Source organism: Mytilus trossulus, chromosome 9, assembly GCF_036588685.1.
Source record: "Mytilus trossulus isolate FHL-02 chromosome 9, PNRI_Mtr1.1.1.hap1, whole genome shotgun sequence".
NCBI classification, from domain to species: Eukaryota; Metazoa; Mollusca; class Bivalvia; order Mytilida; family Mytilidae; genus Mytilus; species Mytilus trossulus.
The window spans coordinates 10095631-10109458 of NC_086381.1; the positions used below are offsets into that span (position 1 = coordinate 10095631).

The window sequence follows — 13828 nt, forward strand, 5'->3', positions numbered from 1 at the left end:
CAAAGAATTATTAATAAATTTTAAAACTGTGATCCCTGCAAGGTGCCCCAATTGTGAGGTCTTTATCATTTTTGCGCTTGGTCTTTATGTGGTTTACATGCAATACAAGCATCTTTCCAACAAAGATTTCTGTTGGCCGGGCTGCCTCGGTGCTTTCCGTGACTGAAGACCCCAGAAAGAAGATAACTCAAAATTTCAAAGTGCGTGGCTTTCGGACTCCACTTTATGTAGGTATTCCGAGTGATGCCGATTAGCTGTTTCACTTTTCACGTTGTGATCCTGTAAATTTTTCTAAAAACAACTGAAAAAATGACATCTAAACACGGCAACATCATGTCCTTGAAAGAAGGAAATCAAAATGGTGGGCGTCACATTTCTTCCCGCGTCCATAATGTCCAGAGTACAATTAGTGTCCTCTTAAAGCGGGAATTCTCAACTTTTATGTTTTAAGACTTTGACTTTGATATTTATTAAAATAAATCTACAAGGGTCGAAACAAAAATTTCTCTATGATTCACAAATTGAGAAATGAGAAAATGTGTCGGTTTGTTTTTACTATTTTTGTTTTTTTTTTTTTATGTAGAACTAATATAAAGAGGGGGGATAGGAGGGGTCCTGATTCTGAAATCCCGAGGTCTGGAATTTAAATAAAGTAAATCCCCACGTCCCGAAATCTGAAAAAAAGGATTCCTGGATCCCAAAAGTGTCAATCCCAAAATCCCGAGCTTAAAAACATCGGAGTCCCGACAAAGGTCCTATTCCCCTCACATAAATGTTCTACATAATTGTTTTTCAAAAATAACAAAAAGGATAAAAATGAGAAATTCATTTGCAGCAACTTAAGTTAAGTTTAATGAAGAGTTCCAGATGACAGCCAACATAATTACTAAATTACATGTAAGAATACAGGCCTGTTGACCCGAAATCACAATTTTCACTCCACATGTTCGTTTTTAACAGATTAAAGGTTTTGTGTTGAATAAGTTTTTAAATAGTGGTTTAGTTCGTATAGTAAGCTATGATATATTTTTTTTTTATTGTTTTGAAATAAAAGAGGAGGGGTCCTGATCCCAAATCCTGGGGTTTTAAAAAGATAATATCCCGACGTTGGGGGAATCCTGCCCACAGTTGTAGTCCATAGTGCGTTATTCTCTAGATTATATACATGTAAGTAGTCACACCTACATGGGGATCTTTCCATGTCTTGATTTGGACAATGGTTGTTTTAAATTGGTTGGACACTTAAATTTGTGTATAAAGTCATCCACGAAAATTGGTTCCCCAAAAATAAAAGTACTTTCACAGTAATTGCCATCAAAAGGGCATTAATATTGTTTGCCAAGAAGTGTAAGAAAGAAAAGATGTAAAACTTATTGCTGCCCAAATTTATATAACTGATGCTACATTCTAAATTATTATTTCTGCATACATGGCATAAAGACCACCAAATAAAACTGATACTGACTCTTTTATCTAAAATTAATGATCATTAAAAATATTAATGAACTTAATTTAAAATTCAAGAATTCCACCTTCTGGTTGGGTGGTGACTTCCAGGTTTAAAATGGACCATGCAAACTATATCTGGCTGATTGTAGATTTTTTTAAAAGCTGTACAAACTTTAGTATTTATAGATATGTTGATTAACGTTAACTGAGCCATTGATCATATGGTTGATTTAAAACGATTTTTGTAGTTAGAAAGACAACATCCTTGACCTTTTTTGCACAAACCAATATGTATTAAAATAATGAGTAAAAAAATATCCCGGTATATCTGTTCATAATATTGAATTGCTAGATGCAATCTGCAAGCCTGACCAAAATTTTTCTAAGAACTTTAATTTTTATCACTTATATAACACACAACATCTAAATTCCAATTGTGTATTGGTTATACCAGTTTCTATGTTAATTTGCATGTATGAAAGTATAATGAAACATTTAACTTTAAAAGACTACTTTTCTTAATTTAACTAGCTCTGCTACATTGTAAATCTTTCTAGGATATTTAGATTCCTCGATTGTTAAATCTTCCATCTTATTTAGCAAAAAGGTTAAAAAGCAATAAGCATGATAAGTAACTTAAATTCTATTCTAAGTCAGAAGCCTGTAATCAAGTGTGTTTGGTTGTTGTCTTGATCTGTGATAATTGTTTTTCATTTAACATGTTGATTGTACAAAATGTAATATAAGTTACATTTGTAGTCATACACAATGTACATAAAAAAAGATGTGGTATGATTGCCAATGGGACAGATTTTTCGAAAGACCAAATGACACAGAAATTAACAAGTATAATCCGTTTTCACTTGAAACATTTCATTTTTAGTCATTAAAATTTAATGAAACATGCATCATTGGCAATCATACCACATTTTCTTTTTTTATATCATGTTTCATTGAATTTTAAAGAAATTTTAGAAATGCAAGTTATAAGTTGTGTACAGATTATTTATCTGATATATTTATATTATAAGTATTATTTATCTTATATATCTTTCAGAATTGAACTTTAACCCTGGATAATAATGACAACTGTAGAGATTACTGCTCCAGTAGGTGGCGACACCAGATTACTTGCACTTAGAGTGACCCCAGAGCAAGAGATTGCCATTTATGCCTTTTTCCAGATAAATGGTTGGACAATAGTTACAGAAGGTACACATGACATGTATTTCCTCAACAGAATTTAAGAGTTATTCAATTACATTATTACTTCGGCTTGACAAAAGGCTTTGCCATCGGCATGGTTTGGTACCGTACATGTATCTGTGACATGATCTGTTATAAAAAAATATCATAGAATATATTTTTCTCAGAAGTACTAAACCAAATATTGATCCTAAATTTTAAGGTGACTATAGATTCTAGCTTCTGCATTAGATTTTATATTGTGGTCCATCAACCGACATGACTATCATAGCTTAAAAAGAACATAGAGGGTAACGTACAAGAAATTGTCTTAGATCTTGAAAACCATACATTTACTGTTATCTATGTCATTTGGTCTCTGGTGGAGTATTGTCTCATTGGGAATCATACTATAGGTTGCAGTCTTGTAATTGACTGCTCCATAGGCTTACATGCAAAACAGCTGATCTTTGAAAATTAAAAAATTAAAAATGCTACATAGAAAAAAAAAATCATGTTCATATCATGTATGTACTAATGTGAAATTGTGATTTAATCGGAAAAAAAGAGGGGTCTTGCCACGATGAATAAAAAGTTACGCAATCCTGAAGTCAAAACATTTTTTTCTACTTTCTGTTTGCTAATTTTACTAGGCCGCACCACTTCCAGTAAACATGATATCCTTCCACTTTCCTAGATTGATATCCCCAAAAGATGCAAGATTTTTTTTAAAGTCTTAATATATGTTTCAATTCAGCATAAACCTATAATCAAACAGAAAAAATTAAGTTCAGAAAAAAATGCACTAGTTTGTTTCCCTCCATGTTTTGACATGCACCGGAAACTGGAGTTGTAATACAAGGCTGGTACCTATACATGTACATCTTCTTATTCTTATATTGTAACAGATGAAGTTCTTCTGATTAGAAACAACATTTAGTAGGAAAATAATCTACCTTCTTTTTATTTGTTCCAAAGTTATATTTGATGACACCTCATAAGAGTTCTTTTTCGTTGAATAAGAATTTTAAGCCAATTTCATATTTTAACATAAAAATTGTTATTAATGGACAGAACTGTAAACAGCAAAAATATATAAATATGTATCAATACAACCCTTCAAAAATGCTTATATGACTAAAAACATTAATTGATCCATTGGAGGAGTTATTGTCCTGATATGACAATTTCTGTGTTGGATCTTAAAAACTATTGTAGATAGACAGAACCAGCAAACAGTAAATATGATCATCAATAAAAAATCTACTAATAGTAAAAATCACAGAAACAATTCACTGACTCTCTATCATGTCTATTAAAAATACATGGTATGTCTTGTACTTGGTTCGCTGCGATATAGCCTTTTTGTGCTAATGCGGCGTAAAGCAACCAACAATCAATCAATCTTGTACTTGGTAGTACTTATACATATCCACGATATAGGAGGAATTAATATTTTGAAACCTAAAATTGTATTTTAAATATATTTTGATTTCAATAATTCAATGATTTGTAGCACAGTATTTTCTGACTGATGTTGATTTGCTTTGCTTTCAGAAATTGCCAAAAAGTGTGAGAATTGTGGGATAGGTATAAATGGTGGAGATGATCCTCCAACATGCCACATCTGCCAAAAAGCCATTGAAAATGCTGAGGCTTTACTTGATGAAACTAACGAGGAAGAAAATGGCGAGATGAGTGATACAGGTGACCTACAGCAGAATCAGCCAACTATAATACAGGTACAAGACGCTCATGGAAAGAAAATTGTATACGTAGGTAATGCAATGACAGTGGCAAAACAGGCTGCGCCACCTCCACCAGTAAAGACGGAGATTGTCACCACAAACAGTGTTGGTACAGAAACTAGAGTACCTCAATCTGTAGCACCAAAAATATACAATGTCAATAACAGTGCTGAAAATCGTCCATACAAATGTGAACATTGTGGTAAACACTTTCGTAAAAAATCACATGTGGTTGCTCATGTAAGATATCACAATGGGGAAACATTACCTAAATGTAATGTATGTGGGAAAGAGTTCCTTTACAAGCACAATCTGATCTCTCACATGACAATCCACTCTGGAGAAAGACCATTCCACTGTACCGAGTGCCAGAAGACATTCCGTAGAAAAGATGACTTACAGGTCCACATGAGAACACACACAGGTGAACGTCCCTATGTTTGTGACATTTGTGGAAAAGCCTTCACAACACAGAACCAGCTTCCTAAACATCGTAGAACACATACTGGGGAAAAGCCTTATGAATGTGAAATCTGTCACAAATGTTTCCGTACTAAACCTCATCTGGAGAAGCATTATAGGACACACAGTGGGGAACGTCCTTATCCTTGTGAGGAGTGTGGTAGAGCTTTCTCCCAGAATGCTCACTTGATGGCTCACATGAGAATACATACTGGTGAGAAACCCTATAAATGTGACTTGTGTGAGAAAGCATTCAAAGAGAGTAAGACATTAAAGAAACATAAACTTATCCATGAGAATGGCATGCCATATATTTGTACCATCTGTGGCAAAGGTTTTCTTCGATCCCAGAATTTAGATGTCCACATGTGTGTACACTCTGATGATCTTCCTAAGTATAAACGTAAGTTGCTGATGAAGAAGAAATTAATGGAAGAAATTGAAGCAGAATCTAATCAGTCATATGAGAATTCCAATATAGAAACTGACATAATCACAGAAGAAACCATTGCTGAGGTGGAAACGCACATCCACGAAGCTGAACAAGCAGGACAAATTATACAAGTTCAGAATGTTGAAGATCATCACATCAAAGAAGAACAAGTTGCTGAAGTCGTAACTGACGGACAAGATGAAAATTCCATCGCAAATAGTCTCTTGACTCTCGTAGAAATGATCACTAGTTCTAATCAAGATGCTCACACAACTACATCTGCCAATGGCAATTCTCATGTCGATCTTTCTAACGTACAGATTGATGATTCGTCACAGAGACAAAACATCATCATAACTACTTCAGACGGAACACAAATACAGCAGCAAGATACTGTCATGGAGGATGGAAGTATGCAAGAAGTTAAAACCATCTTTGTTGATGAACATGGCAGAGAAATTGGGACTAGTAACGAGAATGTAGTCATCACATCTATGGGAGATACTCAAGTAACCACAGAACAAGTCATTGACAGTGTTACTGGACAGTATGTGGATGGCAATACATATGTCATGGAAGTAGAATATGTAGAGCAACAGTAAAGCCACGAAAGGGAATACATAAGGCATGGTTGACTTGTAGAATAAGTAGAGGAACAGTAAGGCAAAAGGGAATCCATATTGGAAGGAAGTAGAATTAGTAGAGAAACAATTAGCGATCAAGTTGTTAAATGTCAAAAGTTTATCAATATATATTTTAAGAATTTTTTAAATTATGGTAATTAACTGCAAAAGGAAAAAAATATGTGCAGAATCATTGTGTATATTTAGAATAAAAATAAGGCAAAATTATATTTCAAAAACATTCTGCCAACTGCTCTTAAGTGAATCAACAATTAATTTCTTGATAAAATTACATATTATATAGTCAATTTCTGTTTTGAAAAAGGGTTAATGAGTTGTCCAAAGCCATTTAAATTACATCATCTCAGATAATGATATTTTTGTCATCATAAATAAATATGCTTTTCATGTATTATGCTATACCATATTGGTACAACAGAAGCCCAAATTATGATTTTATTACACAATTTCCTTTCTCTTCCTGATTGAAAATTCTCATAGATCAGTTTTTTTTAATGCAAATCTGACAGCATGATCAGTAAACTGAATTTAAAGTTATTTAAACTAGAATGTTAAACCACAGAATTAAATGACATACATTTTTATATGTCATAGAAACATTTTATTTAAAATCCTCATTATATTGAAGCCTCCTTAAGGCTTTTCATCTGCTCCTCTTATGAAATACTGGACTGAGTAAAAACAGGGGAGAAAACATGTATGCAAATTTTCACCATTTAATAAAATAAATAAATGGAGACATTATTATTTGATGTAATGCATCAGAAGCATGAAAAGTTCCAACTGTCAAAATGGAAAAACCTTAAAATTTAACTTGTAGACATGCATGAATTAATCTTTAGTGAGAAGAAAAAGGGGGGATCTTCAAAATTTATTTAAAATTTGACGTAGCATTGATAGACTTCTCCTTCTGTCTGCCATTTACAACACTTGTATATTGTTGAAGACCAAGAATTGACCTTTAAATGACTTGAGTTTTTTGTGTAATTGGGTTGCTGGCTCATCGACTTGTGTACCCCCCCGTCTTTTAATGTTTATTTCTATTAATAAGACATCAATATATTAAACATATTTAGAAAGTTCTGTGTTTGTATTATTAATGAATTAACATGTACATATGTTTTTTGTTAAATGAATGTTAATTATAAATATAGAGACCAAATTAAAGTTTGCAATGTGTGTGTTCTTTTAGCTTCAAAATTTAAGAATGTTAAAATCTTTTCTCCTTAATAATTTAAATACAGTCTTAACATGTAACAGTTGCTCTGTCATTTTTTTTATTGAAGAATTTTAACTCTATCTAATCCTTTAGAAATTGATACTGATGACTGTTTATGTGTACATGCATGTACCTGTTACTATTGAACAATTGCAAATAAACTAACAGAATATCATTCTGTCCATGATTAATCATATATATATAGTATTTATTTATTGTAAAGAGATAAGTGTACATAATTTGACTACAGTGCCAAGCATGTTTTGAATCTGTTTTTTCATTCATTGACCACGTCCTGTATATCTACTTTTTTCTCTGAATTGGTTATCATGGGAACATATAGTTATGCATAGCTCATAACAAATATTTTATCTTTATCATGAGTAAAGGTAACAGTAAATAGATGTACATTTTTACATGCAATTTGACTAAATTTGGCCAGTTAAATGTTCCATATTCATGTATCTGTAAAACTTTTTCAATATGACTCTTTATACTGGGATGGGATCCATTATGTTGCATTAAAAATATAAGCGTTGAACATAGAAATTCTCAGCTTTTGCTGATGCTTTTAATTAATTGATTTATACATGTTATATGAATTGCCTTGGTGGATCCAGAAATTTTCATAAGTGGGAGCCCACTGACTGTGTAAGAGGAGGCCTGCTCCCATCGTGCTTCAGTGATTCCCTATATAATCAACAAAAATTATCCCAGAAAGGGGGGGGGGGTGTGATTCCCTTTATAATCCACAAAAATTATGGCCCTTGCCCCCCCCCTAACATTCCTAAATCCACCTGATTTTTTTTTTTTCAAAAAAAGGTAAAAGAATTAAACATGCTTAGTGTACATGTATGGCCTGACTAAATCTTAACAAGATTAACAAACGAGGTAAAAATACTTGTCTAATCATGAGATAAAACCTTAGTTTATCAAAATATTGATAATATATAATATGTAAAATATATATTGAAATTTAATTAATTTACTGAATATAAATTACCTCGAAATAAGGGTATATGAAAGTATTTTAATTAGTGACCACATGTTAAAAATGATAATGTCTTATTTTCAATCAGATTAAAATGTAGTTCCTGTGTCCAAGCTTCCAAAAAATGTGGTTCTAACTTCTATTTTCTGTTTTAAAGACCTTTCCAGATCCTCTAGACTTGTTGGATTAATAGAAACATTTATAAATTTTGAAGACTGAAATTTCATATTAAAATGACAGTAAGTACCAAGGGAGTTTTGTCAGATCTTGTAAACAGTTTTTGGAAACAGGATCTCAAGTTTTATGATATTGTTAAATCTGGAAACATTGCTATGCCTCGTCTGTCAAAACTTTTTTCAACAAATATTGTTAGAATTTTAGTGGAGTTAATATTTTCTGAAATCCACAGCTTTGGTAATGTTAATTATGAGTGTACATATTGTAATGCAAAATTTTATTGTGTTAATTAAACATTTACCAATTAATAAAAATGTTTACTTTTAATTGTATCATTTCAACTAGTATGGAAAAAAGTATTTCAACACCAAATTGAAATTCAAATTAAAAAAACACTTTTTATTTTTTTGTTACAGTGACTTGACTGTTAGTGTTGCTCTCCACCAATTGCAACTCATTAAAAATTTTGACAAAATTGCAACTTGTTTTATTAAACCAAATTGTTCAACTGGTCAGAAATTTGAATCTTCGTCCATTGTCATTCACTTTTACAAAAATCTTCTCCTGAAACTACTGGGTCAAATTTAACCAAACTTGGCCAAAATCATCATTGGGGTATCTAGTTTAAAAAAAATGTGTCCAGTGACCCAGCCAACCAACCAAATGGCCGCCATTGCTAAAAATAAAACATAGGGGTAAAATGTAGATTTTGGTTTATATCTCTGAAACCAAAGCATTTAGAGCAAATCTGACTTATGGTAAAGTTGTTTGCCAGGTCAAGATCTATCTGTCCTGAAATTTTCAGAACATTCAGGTAACAGGTTTTTGGTTGGTAATTTTAAGAAAATATTTTGCAGCCTTTGATTATTTATGTTGATTATTATTATAGAAAGATTAACTGTAACAGCAGTAATGTTCAGCAAAGTAAGACCTACAAAAAAGTTATAAGATCAGAATGGTCAATTGACCCCTTAAGGAGTTATTGCCCTTTATAATCAATTTTTAACAATTTTCATAAATTTTGTGAATATTTGTAAATTGTTATAAAATAATTTCTACTGTACCTACTTGGCCAAGTTTATTACTGAAAGAGATAATTGTAAACAGAAAGAATGATCAGTACAGTAAGATCTACAAACACATCACCATCACTAAAGCACAATTTTGTCATGGATCCATCTGCGTTCTTTGTTCATTATGCACATAGAACAAGATGAGCAACACAGGCCTTTTAGAGCCTCAAGTTTTTCTTTATAGTGTGTCATGTTATGTCCTTTAATAGCTTATTAGAGTATTAAGCAAGGGTTTGGTTAATTGTTGATGGCAATAGCTTATTACAGTATAAAGCAAGGGTTTGGTTAATTGTTGATGGCAATAGCTTATTACAGTATAAAGCAAGGGTTTGGTTAATTGTTGATGGCAATAGCTTATTACAGTATAAAGCAAGGGTTTGGTTTATTGTTGATGGCAATAGCTTATTACAGTATAAAGCAAGGGTTTGGTTAATTGTTGATGGCAATAGCTTATTACAGTATAAAGCAAGGGTTTGGTTAATTGTTGAAGGCAATAGCTTATTACAGTATAAAGCAAGGGTTTGGTTAATTGTTGAAGGCCATAACATGACACAATATAAAGCAAAAAAAAGAGACCAAAAACCTGATTCATACAAAACAATAAACGAACAAAAAACATTCATGGTGCTAAGACATCTTTTCTCATCACATGGCCTCGGTCTTCCCCATTGATTAGTTTTACCAAAATGTTCTACTTTGAAACTAATTATTTCAGTGAAACTAAAAACAGCAAAAATGATGGCCAAAACAAGATCTACAAAAAATGCCAACATGGTTGAAATCATTATTATTGGAGTTATTGCCCTATAATGATTTTTTTACTCAATTTTCAAGTTAAGGCCTATTATCTGAAAAGATAGATAGAAACTTAAATAAGCAAACATTATCAGCAAGACATGATTACATGAAGCCAATATTGTTGAAATCATCTGAATTTTTGGTGTTTCTGTCCAATATCTGAAAAACTTAACTAAGTAAAATTAATCAGTAGTCAAACAAAATTCTTTCCTGAATAATAGAATTAAATGTCCTCCAAGGATCTGGCAGCAGTGATACATTTTAATTTTTGAATGTAGAACTATCAACACATCAATCAGCTCTTTTCAGGTTGATCTTGTTCCATAGTTCATGATCAACACACTTTTGTTACTTCTTGTCATTCCATTTTTCAATTCTTTAGAAATTTATGAATAGATTAAAAAACAATGTCCTCAACCAAGATCTGCATTACACAATAAAAAGGTTAATAGTGTCATTACATTTGTTCTAAAGAATCATAGGATGCAAGTTATAAAGGTTATTTCGGAAGGATTTTAATGATGTGTAAACTTGAAAGAATCAACTATTTTAACACATCAATAAACAATGAAAACATAACCTTTATTACTTATAATTTTAATAAAATGTGTGACATTGATTTCCTATTCGGTAAACATATTCGCAGCTTAGTCATAATAAAAAGTTTTAACAAAAGGGCATTGATATCTGGTATGTTGTTGCGTAAGCGTGTATTTTAATCTAATGCAGAATGTTACATCCTTTTTCTTTGTCCGTGAATTATACAGTTCCATTTTCTTTTAAAGCAAGAGTGCACACACTGAAATGTCTCCCTTCTTTACTAACCATTGATTTTATGTTGATAGTCCTAAATATAAAGCTTTATTACAACTGTCCGATAAACTTTAAATTAACAAAAAAAAAAAAAAAAAAATGGCCAATGAACCATAAAAATGAGATCATGGTAAGATGAACCATGCCAGGCAGACATGTGCAGCTAGCATTGTTCCATACAACAAATATAATTTGCTTATATAGTTTAAGAAAAAACCGACCAAAACTCAAAAACTTAACTTTGACCACTGAACCATGAAAATATGTCAAGGTCCGATGACATCTGCCAGCTAGACATGTACACCTTACAATCATTCCATACACCAAATATAGTAGACCTATTGCAAACAGTATAAGAAAAACAGATCAAAACATAAAAACTTAAGAATAACCACTGGACCATGCAAATGAGGTCAAGGTCAGATGACACCTGCCTTTTGGACATGTGTCATCTGACCTTGACCTCATTTTTATATGGTTCATTGGTCAATGTTTAGTTGTCTTGGTTAATGTTTAATTTATGTGACAGTTGTAATAAAGCTTTATAATTAGGACTATCAACATTATATCAATGATTAGTAAACAAGGCGAGACATTTCAGCGTGTGCACTCTTGTTTTTTAATTCTTTTATGACTGCTTCCTCTTGTAAAGGATTTCAGGCACATTATCCTTTTTGCTTGAATCAGGTTGATAAAGCTGACTTGCCTTGGTGATGTATAAGCCTTAACTTGTCATTAGTCCATGGTGTCTTTGTTTTATAACATGTGTTGGTCGAACTGACAACTTTAAGATTGAAATTGGCTTCTACCTTGCCAATCAAAGGCAATTATAGGAACAAAAGCAAAGACAGAATGGCTGAAAGTCAGAATAATGTTACTAGATAGGGTGTCAGCTCTTCTTGTGGAATCTTAAGTTTATGAACTAGCACCATAAAACTGTAATTGAAACGAGGGTATGAGAGAGTGACAGAAAATCTGATTTTCCTATTGAGGTCGAACCTTGGAACGGTTGAGCAAGAATTGACACAACATTTGAGCTTAAAACCACTCTGAATTTGGATTGTGATTGAATATTTGATACAGCACAGGTTTATTTCACAAACTGAATGTGGTCAAAGAACTGGTAAATTTGAAGTTGTTAATCAAAGAACCCCTCTTAATAAATTTTTGATAAAATACTTATAAATTAAACCATTTCTGTTCAAAGGGAAATAACTCTAAACTTATTTCCATGAACCAGGAATGTAATCATCAAAAATAATTTCGTTAAGATTATACATTATTTAACCACTAAAAAAAACTTCCTTAAAATAAGATATAAAGTTTTATCTATTTACAAATTACAATCAAATATAATTTATAGTTTAAAATATTTTTTCTTTCACTTGGCACAAACTAAAATATATCTGCAACTTATATATCAATGTCACCAACTTTAATTATCTACACAAAGTAATGAAATATATCCCTTAATACAAATAAATTATTATCTAATGAAACTTATTAATTTCTTTTCAAAGGGAAATAACTCAATCACTAGTATCACTTTTGGCTACTGAAAGGGTCTTAAACTTAAAACACTGAAAAAAGCTGAAGTTATAAAAATTGAACTTGACCCTTCATTTAGTCACGGAAAAGCATATCGAAATTTGAAAAAAAATCTACAAAGCGTTTACACCTTGATGAATGGACACACATTTTGGAAGCCACCCACCCATCGTACATCCCCAAATCAATAATCTATTTTTCTGAAGAAAATCCAGTAAATAGAAGTGTTGCCAGGATAGCAATCTGTCTAAAATAGATTCTTTGTCCTTGCTACTTTTACAAAGATTCAACTACTCTCCATTTCACTTTCTGTTTTAAAAACCTTTCTGTAGTTTCAGGGGAAGAAAATTTTCAAAGGAGTAGATCCAGTAAGACCCCTTTTTGGCCCCAATATATAGCAGTTTTACAAAATTGTGAAAAAGTATACTTTTAGTTATTTATTGTACAGAAGAAGGCTTCTGCTACATAAATATGGGCTGTTTTTGACAAAACAATGCACATATATCAGGTACTAGCACCATTAAGTCATGCTAAATTACTGAAATCTTCACAATTCTAGCATTTTAGTTAAATTTTAGACGGTTTTCGTGTGAAACGAAAGTGGCCGCATTCGTGTTCATCCTTCATATTAAAATGTAAGTTGTATTTTATGATAATACATAACATATATAAAGATTGAGGATGAACACGGATGTGGCCACTTTCATTTTTGACGAAAATCATCTAAAAAGTGACATTTTTCGGCATATTTGGTAGATTTTTCATATTTGAGCTTGAATCGGGTCGTTTTTAATGACAAAATCAGTTAAAATCTTTCACATAAAGAAATTGATTCAAATGAAATAGACACTCAAGTGTTTAAACAGTAGTCAAAATCTTTCGTCAGATGAACCTGAAATTTGAGGCCAAAATCGGTCCTTTGGTTAATCAACATCTAAAATTGTCAATTGCAGCTATGATTTTCATCTAAGTTACCAAATGAGGATCTTTTGTATTTGACTTTCTATACGTTATTCTGCAAAGTTAGTTAATTTTTTCCACGTTGTATGGATGGAGATAACAACATTTCATTTACCATTGGGTCTTTCCAAAAGTTACTGATCAAAGGTAATGAATTATCTATAGAGGTCCACTTCAAGTGATCAAAGATTTCCTCTTGTACAGAAGATTTTTGAAAATGGCTAATTATGATGTGAAACAACAATTCTGTCTGGCAACCATATATATTTCCAAATGGAACTGAAAGCATATAAAAATACTTATTGGTCATTACATTAATAAAACAAAA

General features: G+C 31.9%; 1 protein-coding gene across 2 annotated transcripts; it reads left to right on the forward strand.

Annotated features, from left to right (window-relative positions):
* Window positions 1-107: 107 nt before the first annotated feature.
* Window positions 108-8635, forward strand: LOC134685091 (zinc finger protein 260-like). Of its 2 annotated transcripts, none has more exons than XM_063544510.1 (3): window positions 108-227; window positions 2507-2661; window positions 4192-8635. In XM_063544510.1, exons 2-3 carry the CDS (start codon window positions 2532-2534, stop codon window positions 5877-5879), a joined length of 1818 nt encoding a protein of 605 aa, XP_063400580.1. In that variant the 5' UTR covers window positions 108-227; window positions 2507-2531; the 3' UTR covers window positions 5880-8635. The 2 variants fall into 2 exon arrangements, with proteins under 2 accessions (XP_063400580.1, XP_063400581.1); XM_063544511.1 differs by lacking the exon at window positions 108-227 and adding an exon at window positions 237-361.
* Window positions 8636-13828: the final 5193 nt, after the last annotated feature.

What these genes read in the sequence shown, in the direction of transcription:
- LOC134685091 (XM_063544510.1), top strand. Translation starts at nt 2,532, where the DNA reads ATGACAACTGTAGAGATTACTGCTCCAGTAGGTGGCGACACCAGATTA. An exon ending in TTGGACAATAGTTACAGAAG is followed by an intron (nt 2,662 to 4,191) that starts GTACACATGACA and finishes CTTTGCTTTCAG; the next exon opens with AAATTGCCAAAAAGTGTGAG.